The sequence below is a fragment of the Varanus komodoensis genome, unplaced genomic scaffold, assembly GCF_004798865.1.
Source record: "Varanus komodoensis strain SLA01 unplaced genomic scaffold, ASM479886v1 scaffold4, whole genome shotgun sequence".
Taxonomy (NCBI): domain Eukaryota; kingdom Metazoa; phylum Chordata; class Lepidosauria; order Squamata; family Varanidae; genus Varanus; species Varanus komodoensis.
Window position 1 is genome coordinate 58,817,543 of NW_025335941.1, and position 26,063 is coordinate 58,843,605.

Consider the following 26,063-nt stretch of genomic DNA (forward strand, 5'->3'; position numbering starts at 1 on the left):
TGGAATTTGGTGCTTGAGATGAAACAGGTGCAGTACCACTGATTTGAACTCAGACTCCAGATCTCAGACTGAGGTCTTTGTATGGACTGCTAGTCATTTTTTTTTAAAGCTAGACATGCCATGGACCAGAGCTTGGACTTCTGTTTGCAAAGCATTTGCTCTACCACTGACCTCTAGCTCCCTTTCCTTTCCCAGGAACAGTCAGACCTTCTCTCCTCTGCAGTATTTTTCTCTACTCCTGACACCATCATTTGAAAATCAGTTGATTGAATCTTAGCATTGAATCTGAAGTCATCCTTCTCATATCCCAGAAGAAATTATTCTTTCCACGGGCTCTGTGTTGCTAAGAAACTTAAAAACATACCCACAGCAAATGAAATCTTTCAGAAAACATTTAAAAATGTTTTGTTTCCCAATAACATGTTATGCACCATATATTTTATTTTTCATCCCACATCACAGGGATACTAATTCCATTTTGTTTCCTAAGGCGAACATTTGTTGCCTTGCACTGAGTCCTACAGTGCATCTCTGTTCAATTTGGCAGAATATCAGGCTAAATATTTTGAACACACACAGTGTTTTTAGGTAGTTTCTATATTCAGCTTTCATCACTCATTCAAACAACTGGAAATGATTCCAGCCCTGGGGCTGATAAGTAGATTTCTAAGGAAAGGTAGAAAGAATAAACTGCCAAAGCCCATTTATGTTTGCAAATTTAAGAGCAAAGCCACTGCCCTGGTTCTAACCCTCTTCCTGAGTCCCAGGAGTACATTTTCAAAGTAAGGCACCACATTTCTCTTTTGGAATAGCAGATAAACATAGCTGTTCTCCTTCTTTTCACACACACTCACACACACACACACACACTATGGATTTTCATTTCTTAAACTTTTGCACAAAGCAATTGGTTTATCTTTTTATGTTGGCTATGAATGGAAACCAGTCCCATTATGGAAACTCTCTAGTTCCCATCCAGGCGGCATGTCCAAGAGGAGTGTCGGGATGGGTCTGATCCTATAACACCAAGCCTGCCCTGCTTGGATTGATGGCCCATCTGCTTGTAGCCCAATTCAAGGTGCTGGCTTTAAATGAGAAAGGCCTACAATGGCTTGGGACCACAACTTCTGAGGGAATGCCTCTCCCAGCCACAATCTTCCAGGGCACCGATTGCCACCTCAACTGGAGGCCCAGCTGGTGGCAACTATGAGGGGGGCTTTTCAGTGGTGGCCCCCATTCCCAGTTCCGGAACAAGCTCCCTGCTGAGGCTCGCCTGGCACAAACTTTAATATCTTCTCAGTTTAAGACTGTCCTCTATCACAGGGCATTTAATTAATTTACTATATTGGAGTAAATGTTATCTGCTTCAACAGTTCTTATGCTTTAATTTGTATGAGCTATTGCAGCTTTGACAACGGTTTCAAATCTTGCTTTTAAATTTTGTATGGTAATTTTATGATTTTTAAAAAATTGTTGGCTGTATTTTATATGTTGTTTGCAAACTGCTATTGGGCAGTTTAGAAATGCATTTTTGTTGCTGCTGCTGCAAAGCCAGCACTTCAGAAATTGTCACTACACCAGGGCTTTTTGCCCTTACTTTTAACACTTGACTAAGGCTACTGATCATTTGGGTTCAGGTCATGCATTAATGTTTCATAATTTCCATTCCACTAGAAGGAACTACACTTTTCTGTAACCTACAAGGAAAGGGGAGCAGAGTTCATCAATGAGAATTAGAATAATTCTGAAGAGTTAATCCCAGTGGAATGAGTAAGGCAGAAAGTTATTGGAAGCAGAGTGGAAGCTGTAGAATGCTTCTGATAACGTGCTCAGCCCCTGGTTTAATTAAGTGCTTGGAAAGTTAACAGTGCAATTCCATGCATGTCTAATTAAAGGTGAGTCCCACTGAGTTCAATGGAGCATATAAGCAGATATAGGTTTGCAAGGTATGCTGTCCCTGATCTAGTACCTTCCAGGTGTTTTGGATTCCAATACTGAGAAGACTTGATTAATCATGGTGGCTGGGGCTGATAGGAATGCAACTACAAAATATCTAGAGAACAAGAGATCAGGGGAAGCTAACTGAGTGCAGCAGTGTTGCTTTTAGACTGCTTTGCAGCGGGAAAGCTTTCTTCCTCTTCTTTTTGCAAAGGAGAACAGAGGAGGAGGAATGCTACACCTTTTAAAATAATTTAGGGGCAACTGATAAAGAACTGTAGTTTGCTAGTAGAGCACCTGATTTGTATGCAGAATGTCCCAAATTCAAGTCCCCAGCATCTCCAGGCACAGTCTGGGAAAAGAAAAAGGGGAAAATTCCTCCCATAAACCCAGCATCCTTTGAACTGCTGCATGTGATTGGAAGAACTTTGCATCCTTAGTTCCACAAGCATTCACAGACTTCAGCTTGACTAACTTTCTCAGATCAGGCATATCATCAGAGGAAGTCCACAAATGCTGGTGGGATGGGATTCATGGAGCTTTATCACAACCCCAACCCTGCTGCCACTCCATGTTGAAAATACTGGACTGGATAGACCAAGGATCTGATCCACTGTAAGGCACTCCTCATTTTGATATATGGCATTTATACCCCATGCTTCTTCCCCTCTTGCAAAGAATCTGAGATTACCTACATCCTCCTCGTCTCCTCCAGTTTGTCCCAACAACAACTCTGTGAGGTGGATTTGGCTGGAACTCAGCAGTGGGCCCAAAGTCCTGGCCTTGGGGAGTCCAGAGCCAAGATCTCCCAAGTCCTCCGCCATCACTCTGACCACTGCATCACACTGGGTCTGAGATATGACTGCTGCTCCATGACAGAAAGGCTGGAGTTTCCCACCACCAGCACCATCTCCTTGCCCCTTTCTTTCATGCACAGCTGCTCTGCCTTTAAAAAAACGTATTTTGGGACTCTGCGACCAGCTTCTTTCATGGATAATCTTGCAAAATGAACGTCTTTCTTCTTGGAGAAACAAAGGGTCAAAATAGTTGCAGCAGTATTCATGCCTTGAGACATCATAGGGCTGATATTTGCAGAGGAGAGCCTGGGGCAAGGCCAGGGCCAGGCGGTCTTGAGATCTGCTTGCCCTCTGTGACCACTGCTCACCATTGCTGCTGGAGGCTGGTTGCTTTCAGGGTTTTACCACTGAGTTTTAATTCATGGTGGCTAAGAAAAAACGGAGGCTATCATTCCTTGGGCACATCCTAAGAAGCCGAGACTCCCTGCAGAAGACAATCATGCTAGGGAAAGTGGAAGTCAGAAGCAGCACGGGAAGACCAAACATGAGCCTGGATAGACTCTGTAAAGGAAGCCATAGCCTTGAATGTACAGGAGCAGAGCAGGACTTCCATGGGACGTGGTGGAGGGCTTTCAGTCATAGGGTTGCCATGAGTCAGAGAGGACATGATGGCCCTTGCCAACAGCAAAAGCGACCACCACGGGCGCTGCTCCGGGACCCCTAGAGCCCATTCCTAGAGGGTTTTCCCCTCGTTATGTTTTAATGGGGCCTCAACACCCCTCAAGTATAGTTTGGGAGGCCACCTGCAGCCCACAGGACACATGGGCCCCCTTCTCCTGTCATGCAAAGGCCACCACGGAAATGAGCCGCTGCCATATTGTTCCAGTCCTCATTTTCTGAGACTTGCTGGGCCATGATTCCAACTGCTGATGTGATGAAATACTGTCTTTTGCACTTTAGTGATGTCCAGAGGAGCTGATCCACATGAGAGGGTCCAGCCTATAACAATCACCCGCGCCACGGTCGTCACTCATCAACTCCATCCTCACGGTCATCCTCATCCTCATGGTCATCCTAATCATCAGTTTCTTTCATGCACACAGTATAAGGTAGTCCTGACTTAACCATTTATATTCCGGGGGTGTTCTGAGTATGCATTTCACCAGCCTAAGTCATAGTTACATTCTACGGTGGTCATTTTACCGGGCGCATTTTCTGTATTTCACTTTGCAAAGCAGAAGTTCTCAATTTGTCATAAAGAAAAATAAGAGAAAAGAGAGTGTATTTGCAGAAGACTCACACTCTGATCTATAAGAAGCGAGTTAGAGGTTTTATCCTACCTATAAGATATAAAAAATAAAATACACAAACGCTAATTACTCCAGTAGTCCAATGCAGCACTCAGTGTCTTCTCATTCATTTCAAAGCTTCTTTTCTTTTCTGTTTTAAATGGAAGCCAAGTCCCAGAATATCCTGTAGAGGCATGAAAATCTATCAATCTTCAGCTAAGGCTTCAGTCCTTCAGCCAACTGAAGGGCACAAATTGCAGTACAACTGCAGCTCCACCAGTGGAACAAACATCTTTTAGCAGGGTGGTCCCTTCACCAGCACTTTCAGAGTTACACCAGTTTCCTTCTGATCTGACAAGCCACTTGTCCCCTAGCTCAAAACCAGTGCTGTTTCCCAGTATGGGAGTAAAGATTTTATATCTGGGATGGATGAACCTGTCCATTATGGTTTCCCATCTTTCCAGGCCTAAGTGTGGTTCTTCAGCAAACATTGTTTCTGCAGGCAGTTTTCCTAACGCAATGCATTTTTGGCATAATTTCCTTGAATATGCATATTTTTGTATGCATTTAAAAAATGGGAGAATCCCACTGGAAAATGTGGAGAAGTGTGAATTTCTAAAGATAACTGAGTTTCGGTTTACACTGCAATTTGAAACTGTGATGATTTTTTTATTTATTGGAGTTATATCCCAGTCTATTGGCCAAAAAGCTCTCTGGGATGATATGAACAGAACTAATTTCTTGTCGTGTATGGGAAGTGGCCCCTGCCATATGCTCTTGTGCATCAAGAGCTCTCGTTAACTATTTCCAAGGACACCTGAACCTGTTAATGTTTCCTCGCAGTCATCTCTTCACTGAGAGTTTTCTCCTTTTCTTTTACCTCTACAGTGATGGGTGGGCAGACAGGTATGATGTGACAGACGGCTACCAGCGTGAAGCTGCTGGCGGAATAACAATCAAGCTCCAGTCTCCCGATGTGAAATGGTTTGATGATTACTACCTGCAGCTTCAGCCAGAAACCAATCACCGCAACCCGTGGTTTCAGGAGTTTTGGCAACACCGGTTCCAGTGCCGGCTGAAGGGGTCTCCTCAGGAGAATACGAAATTCAATAAGACCTGCAGCAGTAAGCATGTTTCTTCTCGCATGTATTTTTGTGTTTAAAATCAATGACATCTGAGTGTTTAATTGCTTCTGAATCTGTGAGGATCAAAAGAACGGAAGTTGGAGTGAAGGCATCATGATTGGAAATATTTGCTGTGCTGATGGCATGGGGCAGGATGAAATGGCTATTTGGGAGTTAAGCAGAGTTTATATTTTATTTCTGTGATGCAAATGCCTCCCAATTTAAAAAGAAGTCATCTTTGCCACTGGAAAAGATATCATCATCATTTCTACTACTACTACTACTACTACTACTACTACTATTATTATTATTATTATTATTATTATTATTATTATTATTTTGTTAATAGTCTCAGGCCACCCAAATTGCAAATGAACAAGAATGAAATGCATAAAAAACCAGTTTAACAATCAATAAAAAATAGAAACAATGTTGTTGTTTCTATTTTTATTACACACCTTTCTGCCCTTGCAGGTACTCCAAACAAGAGTGAGAAATATGAGGATTAATCATGAATAAATTAATAATAATAATAAAAAGTCAGACTATACAAAATTCTGTTAGGCTACAATCCATTCCAGCCTCTCAGCTCAGAGGATTTCAGGCATCCTACTGATGGAAAGAGGAACAGAAAGGAGAAGATCCTGCCTGAACTATTCTCATTCCACAGATCCAACCTCTTTTCCTCCCCACCCCATGGAAATCCCCTTTTGTCCTTTCTCTGATGTCATTCTCATGATCTGGGGGACCTGCCTGCATGGCTCTTTCCATGTTGGTTGCAAGGTGGGGAGGAGAATCTGAGCAGAAAGTCCCAGCCCTGACGTCAGAGCCCTTCTCTGCACTTGCAGTTGGGATGCTGAAAAATCATACAGCCTTCTAGACATTGTCAGGATTGCTGAGCTAAGAACTGTTAGCAATTACACCACAATAGTAGTGCAATTTTTTCTCCATTTGGTGGCCCTGATGTAGACTATGCTTGCACTCGCGCGCGCTCTCGCTCTCGCTCTCTCTCTCTCTCTCTCTCTCTCTCTCTTTCTCTGATGATAGATCATAGATGATCCAGGATAGAAGATTGATGATTTATAGACGATGATAGATGATCGATGAGTGATGATTGATTATTGATATATGAAGTCTCATCATTAGAGAGAGTTGGCCACCTCAGGCAACTGATTTGGGGCGTTAAGCAATAGTAACAAATAAGTATTCACTCCATTATTATGGCATCTTGACTAGCAAGGAAGGGGAGAGGTGCTTGTGGGAATTCCTGCCTGAGGCATCGACATAACCCGGCCAGCATTGGAACGATGCACCTTGACTAGGATTTGGAGTGGGACCCACGCTTTGCGCATGCTGCTGCGTCTCACCCTGCAAACTGGTCTTGGGTGAGCTCAGCTACCTTGGCAACTTTCTCTCCCTGTCTCCATCCTTTCGCTAGAAAAGAATGAACTGGTCCTCAAGTCATTTTCCTTGATAAGTCCCAGTAGCTGCTGTGCCATGCACTGCACTCAGAGAGTTTCTTCATTTCTGTGCGGCTCTTGTATGCTGTTCTGTGTCACTTATGTTCAAAGCAAACTGAACTTCCGTGACAAAACAGCATTTAAATTTAAGCTAATCAAATATTGAAAGAGAGAAAATCGCAGCTGCAAAATGCTGTAGAAAAACAATGAGGCCCAAAAGTGGAGAGGAGAAGAATGGTTGTGTGTGATCATCTAAGGCGGTACTGCTATGCATGGCTGGCTGGACAATGCTGGGAACCATAGAGCCCGTGTGGTGTGGTGGTGAAGAGCCTGGGACTGGGACTCAGGCGACCTGGGTTCTAGTCCCCACTCAGCCATGGAGTCAAGTGGGTGACTCTCAGCCCAACCCACCTCACAGGGTTGTTGTTGTGGGGATAAGATGGAGGAGGAGAATGATGTCAGCTGCCTTGAGCCCTTTGTAGGAAAAAGGCAGGATATAAATCAATAAATCAATCAATAATAGGACTTTTTTCAGTCTAAACATGCATAGGTTCACCCCCTAAAGGACTGAGAGAAAGGTTTGGAAGGTCTCCATTGGGAGAATGTTTCATTAATCTAAAATAAACTGGATGCCCACAACTTTCCCACAAATTCGGATGATAGATTCGAAGCAGGGATCTATCCAACACCATCCAGTATTCTATATTTATTAATTGGGTCACCCTGAACTTGGATGCTTTGTACCTGTGAAAATACTGCGATTTTCTTGTGGTGGTGGCTGTTTAGCTTTAAAAAATGATACCAATGCTCAGCAAATCATATATTCTTAATGGCATTCTTTGATGGAAGAAATCATTATTCTGTTGTAATTGCACTTGACAAACCAATTTCCCTATTTAGCCCCTTTTTTCTGCCTTTGGGGGAAGGTGTGATGGATTAATCATTCTTTTTTTGGTCCATGCCAGCTTTACGTGGGTTCATTAATAAGTCCATTCTATGCCATTTTTGAAGTCCTCTGCAGAGATTTCTTTTTTGCGGGGATGGTACAAAAACATGTAAGCATTTGATATACATTGAATATCAAATATATGCGTTTTATACTTTAAAAAGGTAAAGGTAAAGGTTTCCCCTTTACATTAAGTCCAGTCATGCCTGACTCTAGGGGGCGGTGCTCATCTCCGTTTCCTGGCCGAGGGAGCCAGCGTTTGTCCCCAGACAGTCTCCGTGGGCTTGTGGCCGGCATGACTAAACACCGAAGTGCACGGAACGCTGTTACCTGCCCACCGAAGTGGTACCTTTTTATCTACTTGCATTTGCATGCTTTCGAACTTGGCAGGAGCTGGGACGGAGCAACGGGAACTCACCCCATTGTGCAGATTCAAACTGGCGACCTTATACTTTATTTGTTTATTATTATATTTATATCCCACCTTTTTTTCCTTCCGAGGAACTCAAGGCAGCTTACATAATTCTCCTCCTCCTCTTATTCTTATCCTCACAACAACAACCCTGTGAGGTAGGTTGGCTGAGATTCTGTGACTAGCCCAAAGTCATTCAGGGAGCTCCATGGCTGAGTGAGGAATGGAAAGCAGAGCTCCTGAGTCCCAGTCTCACACTCTTAAGCACTGCACCACACAGACCTTTGCTGTAAAATATCAATGTTCTGATGCAAAGCAAGATGCAAATTGCATTTGCGCCTGCACGTTGGTCCTTTGCTGAACCCAAAACTGCACTGCAACATCCAGAGAGCTGTGAAATCCACACCGTCGTTCAGGGGGTGTCCCTCCCGGTGGCTCACTTCCAAATGTGAGCTGAATGACATTCTCGAGCATCCCATATCATAATTGTGAGTGTGGGTTGCTGAAGGTGCCTTGCCAGGGACTCTAGTAATTAATCTCGGAAAGAGAATGGATTAACCTTCTTGCATATCAATCCAAGTGCAAAAGTGCTGGCCGGAGAATCCTGGGGACGGCAAGATTTGTTTCTGTCTGACGTGCACGGGTTGCATGCGGCTACCTCTTTAATTGCCGACAGTCCACTGTAGGACTCTTTCCTTTGACTAGGGATGGGATGACTCCAGCTGGAACCCATCCTTCCGAGCATTCATGGGATTCCTCTTGTGCTCAGCCAGGTCTTCCAGCACGAGCTGTGACAAGAGGAAGTCTGCAGGTGCTCGCCTAGCCCTGATGTGCAACCAGCCACCTTCTTCCATGTCAGCAGCAGTGGCCCAAAGACCAGCTGTAGCTGGCACAGATGAAATGCTGGCGTGCCCGCCAGGAAAACAGCCACCACAACGGGAAGTAGCACCTGCCTGCAAGCCAGAGCGGCTGCTCAAATAGTGGCTGCTCCTTGCAGCGAAAAGGGTCCGTCGGGCGCTCAGTGGTGAGGCACCCTCCGGAAAAGCAGGACCCCAGACTGACACTGGAGCAGCTGCTCCGGTGCGCAAGCAGGTGTTGCTTGTGCAGCACATGGGGCACAGTCGCCAGCTCACTGGGAACTCGGACTCTGGGGTGCCATGAAGCAGTGGAGCTGAGCCCAGGGGATCCAACAGATTCCCAGCTTTTGATGGATTCCTCACACATCTCCATCTTTAACTGAAAGAACCATGCCAGATGCCTTTCTGAGATCTGGACATCCATCTCAGAGGGGGTGTTGGGGTGTTCCAGGGAGCAGGGATAGGAGGACACGGGGGCCATCAGGATGAGAGGTATCCCAGTGTCATTCCAGCCTCCTCCTCTTCTCCTCAGAGCACCTCAGGTGGATGCCCAACACTGGCTGTGTAGCCAAAATGCCAAACAGGGGACAGGAGACAACAGATAGCAAGTCCACCTTTCTCTCACAAGCCTTTGACTTCAGGGCTTATGAACACTGAGCACCAAAAGTGAACCATCCAGACAATAGGGATGTGCAAGGAATCCATTTTGAGCAGAACATCCTCCGGATTCCCTGGTTTCAGCATCCTGGACTCTGGTCTGACTTGCAGAGGCCCAGAGTCCAAGTCCCAGGCAAGTGCGCCAGGGCGCTGACCAGGAATCAAGTCCCGCACACTGAGCAAGTAGCACCATTCTTCCATGCTCACCACTGCCGCCAACAGCAGTGGGTGGGAAGAAGGTCGGTCGCTGTGAGTGGGAGCCAGTATACCAACTTGCCGCACATTGTGAACAGGGGAGCAGTGTGGCTACTGGGAATGGCAACTGGGGGAGGTTGCCCGTTGCACAACCAGGGGTCTTGAATCATTTGTGGACTTCCTCTCAGCTCAGCTTGCTTTGCAGGACTGGGCCAAGCATGAGAGGAAGTCCATGGATTCCGGAGGGATGGATCCGAAATGGACTCATCCCAGTCCTGATCTACAGCTCCCAGGCTAAAATGCACAGACCCAGGTGTGTTCCATCATCCAATTTCCTTTATCTCTAAGCATTGCAATTCAGATTTTGTGAAGGCTTGTAGATATAGAAGTGTACATTTTGTGAAAAAATACCTGAAAATGCACACATTGAATGGCTTACTTCAACACGATTGTTGTGAGAATAAAAATAGCCACACATTAATGTGGAAACAGGTTGGAACAGGCTTATGGGTGAACATATTGGAAACAGACATAGACTGGAAATAGACTGATCAGCCCCTTCCTATATTTAGAGGCTGGAGTTTCCAGCACAGCAACGGAAGTTGATCTGTAGGACTGAGCCTTTCATAACAGCATTTAACAAAAGTAATAAAGAAATGGCATCTGTTACTTTTGCTTAGTGCCTGTGTGGCAGGTTGGACTGGGAACCTGGAAGGTTTGGGTTCTAGTCCCCCATGGCCATGAAGCTCACTTTGCAGCAGGCACTTCCACTCAGCTGCACCTACCTCACCCCAGTGTCACTGTGAAGATAACAGGATGCTGTGTAAGCCACAGGAAGAGGGAAAAGGTGGAATATAAATGCCATGCAATAATAATAGTGGTGTGATCATTTGTGGCGAGTAAAACATCTGAGCTTTCCGTACATTGAGTGGTGCCCAGATTCCAGAAGTGCATTTCTGCAATACGTGACCCATCATGGGGTTGTGCTGATTTTTATTTATTTATTTATTTATTAAAACATTTTTATGCCGCCCCATTCGCCGAAGCCTCGGGGCGGCTTACAACATACAATTTTGAGCTGCAGGTGCTCTTCATGACCATGCAGACAGCCATTTCCCCCCAAATTCAGGCAGAATTCAGATCCTAGGAGTTTTCCATCTTCACCAGGAGCAGACTTTCTAAAGTGCGTGAATTTTAATTGTCCGTTCAAGATCAAGACACCCCAAAGTACTTAGCGTTACATGTTGCCGCAGGGAAAATTAGTTCTCCCCTGCCTGCTACTGTGAAAATGGCAGCTAATCTCGGAGGGAACAGGGGATTCTGAAGGTGCTGGCAGATGGTGTCAGCATCTTTGCTAATCAAAGCCTGCTGCTGCTGCTTCCCTGGAAGCCCCACGTCTAGGGCTGGCTCATTCATTCACCAGGGCGCGATGCTTGCACACCTGAAGAACTGATGAACTGCACCACTCCCTCACCCGCAGCCTGAACACCCCATCACCAGGAGAACCCCACCGGCCACTTTCCCACTCCAGCCTTTGCCACAGTGAGAAAGCAGTGGCTGCAACTGCTCAGAGCATGTGCCAGCCCTCCATTGTGAGAGCTCGGCATATGGTTGACAGGTCCTGATCTCTCAGCCATATGCCAAGAACTTGGGAGAGCACAGAGCCACAGGATGGGAGCGCCCTGCTACAGCAGTCTTCCTTCTGGTTGCTCCCAGCCCCAGCCCATGCAGCTCCCACATGGCAGCAAAGAAAAGGCAGCATCTTTCCAGGCTGGTGCTGCTGGCTGCAGGGAGGGAGGTTGGACTCTGCCACAGTGCTGGCAGCTCATGGGTCCCTTTTGCTCTTCCTCCAGGACCAAGATAGGAGGTGTTGGGAGGTAGCCTTCTCTCCCCCTCTCTTCTTTTAGGGCACAACCCCATGGAGGATTGTGGGCATCCTATGCAGGCAGAACTGTGAGGCAGAGGCTTACCTCCTCCCAACCCACAAAGAATGCTTGCTTCAGCCTTCTAAGGACAATGCTCCAAAATGGGAGGGAAGCAGGCTGAGGCATGCTGGGAAAATGCCATGTCTGGGCAGTGCCAGACTCTTCCCCTTCTCCCACAATGTCCCCACATGCCCATCTCCAGGGTGGCTCTTCTCTTGGAGAAGCAGCCAGTCCACTCCTTTCCATGACTGTCCAATGTTGTTCCTCCATGTGAAGCAGAAAATCACCTAGCAAGATAATGAGGAGTTATTTCAACCCTTTATATCCATGGGTCCCTACTCCTGTCATCCTATCTCAGCCACTCCCTCCCAATTGTCAGGAGTTTGTTCTCTCTTGTCCAGACAAGGTGCTGAGTTCCCATTGGGCTTGGGAGGTTTCCCCAGCTTTGTAAGGTGGGGAGGCAGTTGGAAGTTTCCAATGTTTTGTACCCCACAAACTTTGGGATTGCCTTAAGTCGGTGGATACCCCCCTCCTGTGACTGGGAGGAATGGTTTGGGCTATAGTGTGGTGAGCATGGGAAGACCTGAATCAGAAATCCACATCCTGCCCAAGATTTAACTTCCACAGAAGCCAACAAGGGAGTTGGCTCTTGAAGAGAGAATAATTTGAACTATTTCCTTGTACTGTCACTTTCTGTATTATGTGTTTTATTTCATCATAATCATCTCTAGTATCCTGCAGAGCAGAGTGGCTTAAAAATGCTATAATCAGTCAGAAACAAAAATGACCAATGTAGCAGCTCACCAAAATTTATAAGAAGGTGTGGTTCAGAAAAGGCAAGATTCAGTATTGTGGTCTCCCAAGGACAGGTTTATTTCTGGTGAATAGGGTCTGGAGCAAATGGGAATACTGAATAAACCGATGCCGGGTTATATTGAGTGATTTTATTTCAGGCTGACTATAGTGCCTGAATAGCTTCTTTGGCAAAACAAAACACAACACTTTCCTTTCCAGCTGAACACTATTCATTAACTTCCAGTGGAAGGTGTGGGTGAGTTCCAGTTAGAATTACTTATAATGGCCTTTGTCCCTAAAAGGTCCTTGTGTACTCAACAGCTCCCACAGCTTTCAACAGACATGGTTTGTGCTCAACATCTTTCAAGCCATGGCACAGCGAGGCTTCAAAATGCGTGCTTTGACATTGGCTTGCTACTCCGGCAATCTCTCAATATTTCGTCGTCATGGTAATATTTTCGGTTGCAGGGAAATTTCTTGGTTCTTCACAGCTAATATGCCAGGGAACATTTTCTTCCAACTGTTCTTTTTAACTAACATCTTTGTTGAGATGCCAGCAACTTGGTTTGCAGCCACTTATCTACAAAACCCGTGGGATGACTTCCGGAAAAATAGCAGTGCTTTGTTGCTGACCTGATGGAAGAGTGAATGTTTATATCTGGACTCAGAAAAAATCTGCAACATTAATACAGTCCAAAGTTCCCAAAAGAAGACTGTGGAGCATGTGTGATAAATTAAAAAATAGATACAGATTTGTGTCACTTGAAAATGCTGACAATTACAATATGCATCTCTCTCAACAGGTAATTTGACCTTAGAAACGCAACATGTCCAAGATTCCAAGATGGGATTTGTGATTAATGCAATATACTCCATGGCTTATGGCCTCCATAACTTGCAGATGGCACTGTGTCCGGGTTACGCTGGTCTTTGTGATGCTATGAAACCTATCGATGGACGGAAACTCCTGGATTCCCTGATGAAGGCCAACTTCACTGGGGTTTCTGGGGACACTATCTCATTTGATGAGAATGGAGACTCACCAGGAAGGTACTATAAATATTTCATCACTTCAGAAAACATGGAATGCCTTTCTTTGTTAATTCTACAGTTTTCATCATAGCATCAGAGTGTATGGGTGCAGATTTAGTCATCCTTAGAGTATATCCATGGTAAATTATTGTAAACATTTCCAATAAAGCATTAAATGCACCTCAAAAGCACCCAAGGTGAAAAATTAGGAGTCCAGAGAGGAGCAAGAAAAATGATGCAGGGTTTGGAAGCACTGCCCTATGAGGAGAGACTCAGAGAAGTGTGTACGTTCAGCCTTGAGAAGAGAAAGCTGAACAGGGAATATGGTCTCCCTCTAGAAGTACCTCCAAGGCTGTCACAAAAAGGAAGGTCAAGGTCTCTTCTTGCTGATACCAGAGTGTAGGACACAGAATGATCAATCCAAGTTGTGATAACCCAATTCAGGCTAGATACCAGGAAAAGTTTCCTCACTGTGAGAAGAACATGACAGTGGAACCAATTGCCTAGAGAGGTGGTGACTTCTTGCACACTGGAGCCATTCAAAAAGAAACTGGATGGCCATCTGAGTGGGATGGTGTAACTTGTCCTGCAACAGCAGGGGGTTGGACCCAGTGGCCTTTCTGGCCCCTTCCAACTCTACTATTCTGTGATTCAATGAAAAAAGGATATTGCAGAGCTGGAAAGATGTAGAAATTGACAAACAAAATGGTCAAGGAACTGAAGTAAATCCCCTATAAGGAAAGACAATAAAGTTTGGGGCTATTTAATCTGGGCCAGAGTGGCAAGTAAGGGGAAACATGGAGAAGGATATGATCATAGTGTGGCGAGATGTCATTCTCCATTCCCCCCACCCCCATTAATACTCGAATCTACAGCCATCCAAGTAAGCTAAGTCACAGCATAAAATGATATACTTTTTCCACAAAGTGCATTAGATAACTATGGAATCCACTACTACGAGATGTAGTAATAAATGTGGATGGTTTTAAAAGGGGTATCACAAACCAGTAAGTACATATTCCATGCATGGAAGGGAAACAGGCAAAACAGTGCATTCACATGCTTTCTTCAACACTTTCTGTTACTGTCTCTATTGCCACCAAGAAGAAATCTTTATTTCTCTGGCTGCCTCAATCAAATCAGCTTAAAAACTCCTTAGGCTCCAGGGATCCATTTTTGGTAATGTGGGGACTGGCTATTAAGCACAGCATAGGAATCCAACATCAAGACCGCAAAATTTCAGCTCTTTCTGAAAAAAAAGTCTATAGGAAAAATAAAATAAAATCTCAGTAAATATATGTACACAGTGTACATAACCATAGGAGCTACAGGATAAGTACCATCCAGGGCTGAGCATATCCAGATAGATGGTCCATATTTCATCCAGGTTGCTCATCCAACCGACATCTTACTGGCATTGCTCTAGCTCCTTCATTCAGTTCTCCAATTTTCACTCTCCTCCTCCAAGACTCTGGCATTCTTTTCATTATTCCTCCTCCTCTTTCTGCCTCCAGGTTTACCTGGTTTGCCCTTTCCCTAATTCCAACCAGCCAGGAGGGGCAATTCTTATCCTGCCAGCTAAAACTTTCTCTCATCCTCTGACTTTCTGTTGAAAGTAATAACTTCCCTACAGCAAATTCCTCATTTCTCTGTTCTAACCAAACTTTTGACTTATGTAGCCCAAAACTTTGACCTATTTAGCCCAAAGATCAAACTATTCATCTTTTGGCTGCAGCTGCCTATAGATAGTGCATATATGCACACATACACACACACACACACACACACAAATTTAACCCTGTACTAAATGCAGAAAATGAAGACAGATCTGTTCCTTCAGGAGGGAATTAGACAAATGTCTAATTTGTCTAGTTCGTCTAATTTGTCCAGAGAGCCTTTCATGGCTAATGGGGTGGAATATAAATCTAATGAATAAATAAATAACGTATGGAGGAAACTCCTTCCAATGACTGCTAGTCATGCTGGTTCTATATCACTTCCAATATCAGAGATCGTGCTCCTCTAGCTCTGATACTGGAATTGATTTGCAGGGATGGCAACGCTATTGAGCTTCTTTCCGATTTCTGCACTTCCCAGAAGCAGCTGGTGTTTCACTGTGAGGACAGGATGCTGGACTACAAGCTCCTGCTCCACTCCAACATGCCTCTTTCTCTGCTCCTTAGCCAAAGCCAGTTGAAGGACAACTGATTTCAAGAGGACTGCTCTGAATAAGGCAGGATCTACCCATCTGGCTTTTTAAATAAGCCAGGAATGTTTTTAAAAAGTGTTCGCTTAAAGATGATGAACAAATTTTCCATTCGCTGCATTGAGCACTTGGTTAATGGCCAGTTTCAGGCCATATTTTTTCCAGATCTTCTCCCAATCTGTAGTAGATTTAACCCCAGGAGGAAGGCTCAGTAGCTTCTTGGCAGCCTCCACAACTCCTTTGGAACTGGTATAAGATGTTTCCACTCAGTAGCCCAGCTGAGGAATGTTGTGCTAGCCACAGCTACTGGCCCCCCCTCACAGGGTTAATTAAAATGAATTAATTGTATTCCATGCCACCAACTAATATGTATTTTATTTATTACTTATATTTATATCCCTCCTTTTCACTGTTCAAGGAACTCAGAGCAGCTTACATTACCCTCTCCTCCTCTTGTGTTATCCTCACAACAGCAGCCTTATGGGAGTCATCCAGTTGGCCCCATGGCTGAGTGGGGACTAGAAGCTGGAGCTCCCAAATCCCCAGTCCAACCCTCTAATCACCACACCACACCGGATCTCATATTGTCCATACTCTTGCCATCATCTAGCCTGGGTAGTTTCATGGTTTCCTGTTGCCCAGCCACAAGCCAAGGCTTGTGGTCAGCAGCATCTCCTCTGCTGGCTTAGTGGAGCCAAGCATCCCTGCCCAACAGTAAAAGGAGCTCCCCCGCACCCAGCATTACTGTGAGAAAGGCAGGTGAGGAACATTCCTGGTTTCACTGATGCTCCCAGCCAAGGGACTCAGAGCTACTGCTGACTAATGGTACCAAGCAGCAGCAAAGCAGGGACCACAGCTCAGTGGCAGAGCATCTGGTTTGCATGCAGGAATCTCCAGGTTGGTACGTCTGGAAAAATTCCTGCCTGAAACCCTGGGAAGGCACTGCCAGTCAGCATCAACAGTGCCAAGTGAGGTGGAACACTTGTTCTGACACCGTAAAAGGCAATGTCCTAAGAAGTCCCCATGGACTGGGCTGATTGGCTTTTCCAGAGTTTCTCCAAAAACATAAATCATCCTTCTGCGTTTTGGAAAGTGAATATGAATTAGCTGGTTGACAGAGAACCTCTGTCTGTAAATGCTTCAGTTCACTTCAAGAAGACATCAGAAGTCTTAAGCGTCTTCCTTGGCAGCCAGTCAAATACAGTCCCTGCTCTTCTGTGTCTTTCTTTCCCTCTCCAATGAATGCCCAGGAGAAGGTCTCACCGCTATTGTACGATCCTCGTTCTGGGCTCCGGACAATCAGCTCGAAATTTTAGCTTTCTCCTCTTTCATTTTCAAAAGTGGAGGAAAAATGAAGCCTTTCAGGTGAAACCTACTTACACTGCGAAATATGCTGCATCTTGGTTTGTGATACAAATGGCCACCAAACCACGGTTCTAACAACAGCCGTGTAAATGGACAATCACTTGGAAAGCTCATGCATTCATATTGCACTTTTAATGAACTTTTGTAAATGCCTGTGTTCTCTGGGGCTTAAAAAGGGCCAGGCCAAGTTTGTGAAGGTGAGAAATTTATGCTGACTCTTTGTTAAGGTAGCCAGACTGCTACTCCTGTTCTTGTGGCCAGAGCTAAAGAGAGTAATTGGACTCCACATGGACAACGGTGACCTCCTTCATAGTGGATTATGTTCTATGTCCCCAAAGCAATGAATCAGCCTGGCCAAAAAAGTTGGACATATAGATCCACAGGCTCTCCAAGATTGCATTGCACTGGAGAAATAGGCTCTCCTAGGTCCCCCCACCTCCTGCCAACCCCCTTTAGATTAGCCAATGGTGAGGGATCGTTGGACCTGCAGTCAAGCACCTGAAAGGTCACATGTTACCCAGCCCTGGTTTAGGAGAAGCTGCAATGGGCTTGGTGGGCGGGCTCTGTGCTTACTAAGGCCAGGCAGCATTAAGCCTCACAGGCCAGCAACCTCATGAAATTAGAAAAAAGATGCATCAAAGCGACACAATACAGGTGTTTCAAATAAATGCAAGGTGTGGAGGAAAGGGAGAGATTGTTCTCCATCACCCATGACACTTGAACCGAAGGTCATCCCATGAGGCGGCTCGGTGGGAGGTTTAGGACGAGAAGAGATAGTTACGGTTAAATTAAATCAATAGGATTCATTGCCATGGGAAGTGGTGATGGCCACCAACTCGGACAGCTTTAAATGGGATTGGACAGGCGCATGAAGAAGCGGCCCCTCACCCTGCTGGCTGTGTGCCACCTCCCTCACCAGAGCTAGCATGCCTGCGCACACCAGGTGCTGAGGAGCTGGGCAGGCAAAGTGCTGCCCAAGGGACCCTGGGCATGGCTGGTCTGGCACCTTGTGAACCAAGTCCTGGACTAGATGGACCTTGGGTCTGGCCCAGTGTGGCTTATGTTCTTAATATATCTTGCCCCTTTCCACATCATTATATATTCATTTAGAATAACCCCTTTTTTCTGCTGGAAATTATATCTATCATTTAATCCAGAATGCTGCAAGAAGGACGTTGCAACACATTTATTTGTTCCCCAGGAAGTTTTAATGAGACAGCCAGCCTTATGAAAGTTTTACCACAGCCTTCTCAAACCCAGAGCTTGCCAGTTGTTTTGGCTACAAGTCCTACCTTCCCTGACCATTGGGCACCCAGGATGGGGTTGATAGGAGTTGTAGTGCAAGGGATCTGGACTACCAGGCTGGGGGAGGCTGCTCTGTCATGCCTAACCATTGTAGGGACAGTATCTAAGACAATTGAGTTTGACATGCTTGAGCCTGACAAATTTACTGTCAGGTAACTGTTTTTAGGATTGCAACATTTTACCTATTCATTTATTTTTGCACCATATTTTATCTATAATTTCAAGAGTGAGCTCAGCTGTGGGCTGAACTAACTTAGCAATTCATCTCTTTGTGGGAAAGGTACGAGATCATGAATTTTAAGAAAATGGGGAAGGACTACTTTGACTATATCAATGTTGGAAGTTGGGACAACGGTGAGCTGAAAATGGATGATGATGAGATTTGGTCAAAGAAAGGTTCTATCATCAGATCTGTCTGCAGTGAACCTTGCGACAAAGGAGACATCAAGGTAAATAAATGTCACGCACAATTTACTAAGCAACCAATAACTGGCTGGTCCTTAGGGAAAATGCTACTTAATGACTTTCTCATAAGTGTTCCTGTGCATTAAAAGATGGCTGCCTTCATGGATGAGTCATGGAGGCAGCCATCTTTCTTTTCTCCAGGAATATTTCTGGGGAAAAACCAGATGATCACATGGCATTTTCCCAGGACCAGTAACTAGTACTAGTGCAAAGGCAGTGATGGGCAATAACAGGGATTAGATAAATAGGGGAAGGATCTTTGTGCAAGGTTTGTGTATGAAGGACATATGGAAAGGTCCGTGATGATGCCACAGGGAGAATGGGTGGAGCTTTGGGCTATATACCACCACATACCAACTGGCTAATCATGCTGCCTCCATGCCCAGTGTATGCATGCCAGAAGCACAAGGCATTTTGCTGCCAGAGGCACAGGGCCAGATGGCTCAGGGGGTGCTGAATTTTGCTTCAGCATTGACAATGAGTCAGTATCCTCCAGCACACCTGGAGGCAGCAGGTGAGCACAGAGGCGCAGCATGGCCTGCAGGCCATCACTCTCTCCTCCAATTCCTCGCTGCCCCCTCCCAGCATCTGCCACCTGAAACAACCCCCTCACTCTGCCTAATGGAAGGGCAGGCCCTGCATCAGCGGCATCCTTGCAATAGCAGGGTCAGGGAGTTGGCTGCACAACATGGAGCTCCACCAGCTGGCTGTCATCCCCCAGCCCACCCAAGAGAGCGATTAACAGGAGGAGTGGGACTCCATAAGGATGGAAGCTGAACTCGTTTCAGAGAATGGCATTTTGTAGGAGCTGGACCCTAGCGAAGATCATCAGATATCCTGAGGGGGAGAAGGAGTCAAAAGTGGGCTCCAGTGTTGGAAAATGTGAGAAGCAAACCAGAGAAATGGGTGAGGGGCTTTCAGTTCAAGGGAAGCTTCAGTTGGCTGTGTGGAAAGGGCCATTTAGCAGAATACATGGATAGCAGTGGTCTAGAAATGGAGAAGTGCATGAATGCAAACAGTTTTTAATTGATTTAAATAAGACAGACAGACAGACAGGCATTCTATGAAGCAAAGTATTTCTTGTTAAATGTGAATGCTCTCATGGGTTCCTCTTAGGTTATCCGCAAAGGAGAAGTCAGTTGCTGTTGGACCTGCACACGATGCAAAGAAAACGAATTTGTCTTCGATGAATACACATGCAAAGCCTGTGAGCTGGGTTCTTGGCCCAACCATGACCTCACCGGTAGGTAGATGATGATCTGACAGTGTGGAACCCACAACAAAATGTTGCAGTGTGGAATGTCCCGGTTCAGGATTCTTGCTCGCTAGCCATTCCTGTTTCCATGATATCCCTTCCTGTTCCCATTTCTCTGCAGTTTTCTGGGGTTTCCCCACAACAGACACTCGGCATTTGGTGGGCAATAAGCATGCTCAGGAAAGGTTTTATTCTTCTAAAGGTGTTGTGTTGGTTTCGCTTTCATTTCTCCTGCTCCAGCCTTGGAGCGCTGCATGAACCTGCCAATATCTGCCCAGTGAGCGAGGGAATCAGGGCTTGTGGGGACACGGCACTGGCGGTTTTTAACTTTCAGGAATCCCGATACCCTCTGCCACCATCACTTCTGACTTCCCTGTTCCCCTCCATCAATGGTCCCCATGGCTGGGAGGAAGTCAATTTTCCCAACAGTACGTCATCCCCTGTTGTGATGCAATGTATTTGTGAGTGCCTTGGTCTTGAATAGGCAGTGAAGACCCATTCTCCTTTCAACAGATCTCATGAAAGCTGCTAGGACTGGTTTGTTGGTGGGGATTCATACAGCTACCTCTAGGTTTGGACCCTTCTTGGGAACGTAATCAAAGGGACAATAGCAGTCCTATTTTACAGAGGAGCTGCTAGGACACCTGGATCCTGGATGCCAGTGTGGTGCAGTGGTTAAGAGCATGGGACTGGGACTCAGGCGACCCGGGTTCTAGTCCCCGCTCAGCCATGGAGCCAACTGGGTGACTCTGGGCCAGTCACAGACTCTCAGCCCAACCTACCTCACAGGGTTGTTGTTGTGGGGATAAGAAGGAAGAGGGGAATGATGTAAGCTGCCTTGAGCCCTTTGAGGAAAAAGGCAGGATAGAAATCAAAAAATAAATAAAATAAAATAAATGCAGTGCCAGGATCAGAAGGAAGCATTGACAGACACCTGCTGAGCCCAGACCCGGCATTTCTGGTCCCTTGCCAACACCAAAGTCTCCTATCTCTGCTACTTTTCCTTGCTGATGTCTATCTCTCTACACCGGTCTCCCCTAAGCTTTAGAGCTAAACAGCATTCCCCATCACACTGCGGTGTACGGGTCCTCCTGGCTTGCCACACCAGGAAAAGCCAGAGTGAGCTTTTGAATCCTGCTTTCAGGTTCTGTTCAGCATTGCAACATGGGCCTGTTCTCAGTCAGCTTTATCAGTAGCCCATCTCTTTGCTTCTCCCAGGCAACCTCCATGGTCCTTGTCTCCCTTTTATCCTCACAATAACTCTGTGAGGTAGGTTAGGCTCAGGCCGCATGACTGGGATCTGAGCTTCAAGACCAAGTGGGGACTACAGCAGCCCTGATCTCTCAAGCCCTGGTCCAACACTGTAGCTACTACGCCACACTGTCTCTCTTGCCATTTTCATCCTTGCCAAGGTAAATGTGGGCATAAACCACAGAGGTTCTGCTGCATTTCACTGAAATTATTCCTTCTACTTTTTATGCATTATTTTAAAATATTTTATGGTGGCATCAGCTGTCAGAAAAAGTCTAAGTCACCTACTGGTTTCGTTTTTGTATTTATTTATCTCATTTTTACTCCACCCAATATTTTGTAAAACCCTCCAGCGGTCCAGGGACACCCTGAGAGACAGATCACTTGTAGCACAAGTTTCTGCAGCCTCACTTTATCATAAGCATGAACTTCAAAATGGTTTTCCATTGACTGATAGGCACAGGCGCAAATTCTATTCAGTTTCATTTTATTTATTTATTTAAAACATTTATATGCCGTCCTTTACAACAATGTCTCAGGACAGCTTACAACATTAAAATAGGAAAACAATTGAAACAATCCATGAACAGTAACAATAAATAGGAATAATAGATAGTAAAAATACAGGAGATTTTGCTATTGGGTTCGATGCAACTTTTAGTCTGTGTAACACATTTCTGCTTTTATTATTAGCGTATCAGAGTGTTATTTGTGATTGTGACCTGCCTCGAGTGCCTTTTTCACTCAGGAGATGGGCACGAACCAAATTAGCCAGTGGGTTATGCATTTATTAACCTATAATAAATCCATATACATCCGTAAATGTATATTTGGGAGAGCCAGCATGGCATGGCAGCTAGACTTATCATTCTGATAAGAATTTCCCAGCATTCACACAGTATCCATAACTGGGACAGAAAGGATTTGAGATTTTAAAATTTGAAAGTGGGAGAAACAAATACTAAGAGATTTCTCACTTGAAGCCAAGGGCTTTGAATGGTTTGCTCTTAAAAATCTGGAGTTGCATCCCACTGTATTAGTATGGAATTGCTGCTGCTGCTCTTGTTATATGCCATGAGGTCATCCCGTTTGTGGTGGCCCTCCAAAATGCAGAAGAAGGCAAACCTGACAGATTCACTTCTCTCTGTAAAGCTTCAGTGTGGTTTTTCAAGCCACCAGCTCAGTTTATGTAAGGCTGCCTTCCCTCCTTTCCTTGCTCCCAATAAGGAGTGTCAGGAACGGCTGTAATGGGAGATGCAGGCCCCCGCGGCTGGTTTTGCGAGGCTCACCAAGTCTCCTTGAAATGTCCTCACATTCAGTACTGCAGCCGAGCCAGCCCCTCCTCCTCTTCCTGCTTGCCACAAGGTAAAGCCGTTCCACAGGTAGCAATAAGGTTCCAAAGCAATGCACAGAAAGCAGATTGGGCTCAGCTTTCTCCTGGCACTCGCTCCTTCGAGTGAGATTTGGAGAGCTGCAACAGACACATCCTTCTGGGATGCTACCTGTTCCTGGACTGTGCCATTTCAGACAACTGCTAGGAGCTTCAAGCTGCCCCCGTGGAAAGTGTATGCCATGATGTATTAGGTGGGGAAAATGGATGGGGAGACTTCCCCCCCCCCCTTTCTCATAATACTGAAACCCCGTGGGGTCACATGATCAAATTGATGGGTGGGAGATTCAGGAGTTTCAGGATGATGCTTCTTTATCCAACACATAGTTAAAGTATGGCGCTTACTGCCACAGGCGATGGCCACCGACTCAGTTGGCTTGCAAAGTCGACTGGAGCAATTCATGGAGGAAAAGGCTTGCAATGGATACTAGTCAGGACAGCTCTGTGCTACTTCCAGTATCAAAGGCAGTATGCCTCTGCACATCAGCTGCTGGGGAACATGGGCAGTGTTGTGAACACACACAGGGAAAATCAGCCAGAACCTATCAGCAGTCTGTTGGTAGGTTTGATAGGAATTGGCATTCAGACAGTGAAGATGAAGGAGCTTTGGAATGTCAGCAAGTGACAGTATCAGATCAAGGTCAGGGAATGTCTGTGTTCAAGCACCATCAACCTAGCTGGGCGCCAGTGGCAACCAACCATCCTGTGGGAATAGAAGGATAGCCCTGCAAGGGGAACTGGGGGTGGAAGACGACGAGAGCTTGGATTTGCCAACGAAGATGCAGGTTTGGGGCCTGCCCAGGGTGCACATCAAGAGCTGAGTAGTCTGTCGGATGTAGATGCCCCTCCTCCTGAGTTGCCGGTTGCTAGGAAGCAAACAGATGGGAGATTCAGTTGCAGGAGCTGTGGGAGAGGGGAAGACAGGCAAGGAATGCCGGTGCCTCCACTCTGAGCTGGCAGTGGGGAAAGTCTCTTAAATGGGATGAAGATTAAGGGGAGGGCTCAGAGAGGGTTCAACGCTTTACTCTGGGAGAACTCAGAGACGTTTGACAATAAGGACGTGCAACAATAAAGCCTTGTGAAAGGGAACTCTGAAGCAGCTCGGGAGAAGCACTGCACCTCGCAACAACCAGGATGGCAGAGCTGCATGCATGTCCTGCTGGAGGCATCTTGGGTGTAACTGGTTGACCGCTGTGTGAATGGGATGCTGAATCAGATCTACTCTTGGGCTCATCTGGATTTATACATTCTTTCATTGTTTTAGCCCAGGATATCTCCATCACCAAGACACCATTGTGTTGCGTTCTTGTGCATTTATTTGCTTGCATAAGAATTAATCTATGTTTTTTACTACCCAGGTTCTCAATGGAACGGCAGTTTGCTGTGCACCAGAAGTTTTGAACTGTGTTTTAAAAACTGTGTCTGGCTTCTTCAACCTAAAATATAATTCCATCATTTCACCCCTGAGCTCATTGGTCAAGATTAATTTTTCATATTTTTGGCACCAAGGGAATGATTAATTGAGATAGAATCCAACTGGGGATATTGCCAGGTTTTTTTTTAATAGCTCTGCATTTCCTCATTCATGTGTCTGAAGAAAATCAATCACAGTTTGGATTCAGTAGGACTTTTATTTGGGAAAGTATTAGAAGAGGGATGTTGGTATTATACATACATACATACATACATACATACATACATACATACAGAGAGAGAGAGACATAATTCTCTGCTCAAATTGTTATCAAATGCTTTAAATAGGAGTCAGACCAGTGGTCCAATCTTCCCAATACAATGCAGCGGCTCTACACGCCAGACAGAATTCTGTTCTTGCTTGGAGATGTCAATGTTTGAAACTTTCTGTAGGCAGAGTATGGGCTTTTTTGTCATTGTTAGTCATGAAGCCGTGTCCAACCCATCACGACCCCATGGCCAACATTCCTCCAGGCCTTCCTGTCCTCCACCATCCCCCAGAGTCCTCCTGACTCATGTGGACTGCTTTGGTGACTCCATCTAGCCACCTCATCCTCTGCCATCCCCTTCTCCTTTTGCTGTCAATTATTCCCAGCATCAGGCTCTTCTCCAGGGAGTCCTTCCTTCTCATTAGGTGCCCAAAGTATTTGAGTTTCATCTTCAGGATCTGGCATTCTAAAGAGCAGTCAGGGTTGATCTCCTCTAGCACTGACTGGTTTGATTGCCTTGCGGTCCAAGGGACTCACCGGAGTAACCACTGATCTATCCAAATAGAGGTCCCAGACCTACCTTGGACCTGGCCCCTTCCACATGTCTGATGAGGCCTGGAAGGGTTAGGGTTTGTTAGGGCTAGGATTCTTCTTATCTCTCAGATGTCCCTCCAAGTAGGAAAGGTGAAATGCCATTTCTTACCAGTAGGCGTAAGAACTCAAGACCACCTCTGCTGGACCTGATCAAAGGCCATTCTAGTGCAGACTCCTGTTTCCCATGGCAGTCTGTGAGATACCTGGTTGTTGTTATGTGCCACCAAGTCACCTTCTACTTATGTAGACCCTATGAATGAACAACCTCCAACCTGTGGAAGCCCCTAAGCAGATGATGACCATAATCACACCTTTTCAATAATAGTCCCCAAAAACATATCCATTGGCCATACTGCCTGGAGCTCATGTGAGTGTGAATGTGGGGCTTTCTCCCATTTTCTGATGGCAAGGGGTGATGTAGCTTTCTGGATTGCCTTTTCACTTGAAAGTGTTGCTGACTCTTCTGGGATAGGGGTTATCTTATCCAGAGAAGGACAACTTGTGGTTCTCCATATATTTTGGCTTACAACTTCCATGATCCCTCACCATCAGCTAGGGCTGATGGGAATTGCAGGCCAGCTCATACAGAGGAGTTGGCCAGCCCCTGATCTAGTCCCTTAGACCTATGGATTCCATGACTGGAACTCCTTCCAGGCTGGCAGCCCTGAGATGCCCATCAGGGTAAACCAATTCCCCTGGCTCCCTTGAGATGCATGGTGTGAGGTCTCCCCCGGAAGAGCTATCATCCAGTCCTGGTTCCTACTGGGCACAGGCTAATTCTGATAGAATTGCAGTCATGTTAGTAAGTGTAAGCTTGCCCTGTAATACTTCTCTCACTTCTAGATTCAGTAAGCATTCAAAGGATGTAGAGTTCTGTGGATTCATGCTAACAAAGAAAGGAAACCAAGGAAGCACTCATGTCTAGTGCATTGCTTTTCTCATATCCTCTTTCCTTTCTCTTATTTCACATTTTTGCTTTTGAATTTGTGCAATGGATGCAGGAGGGAGAATAAGGTTAGCTCACCTTCTTTGTGACTTGTGGAACAGCAGAAACAAACTGTAGTTTCAGCAGCTTCAGAGGCAAGGAAGGAAAGAAGATGTAATTAATTCTACCAGCATTTGA

The 26,063-nt window shown here is 45.6% G+C and overlaps 1 protein-coding gene across 4 annotated transcripts in view; it reads left to right on the forward strand.

Annotated features, from left to right (window-relative positions):
- Positions 1-26,063, forward strand: part of GRM5 (glutamate metabotropic receptor 5) — a 229,363-nt gene that overhangs the window by 171,446 nt on the left and 31,854 nt on the right. For all 4 annotated transcript variants that reach the window (XM_044442027.1, XM_044442023.1, XM_044442025.1 and 1 more), the window contains exons 3-6: positions 4,913-5,148; positions 13,199-13,445; positions 18,584-18,752; positions 19,885-20,011. In XM_044442027.1, the coding sequence (XP_044297962.1) occupies positions 4,913-5,148; positions 13,199-13,445; positions 18,584-18,752; positions 19,885-20,011 (779 nt within the window). The remainder of the gene's footprint in view (positions 1-4,912; positions 5,149-13,198; positions 13,446-18,583; positions 18,753-19,884; positions 20,012-26,063) is intronic.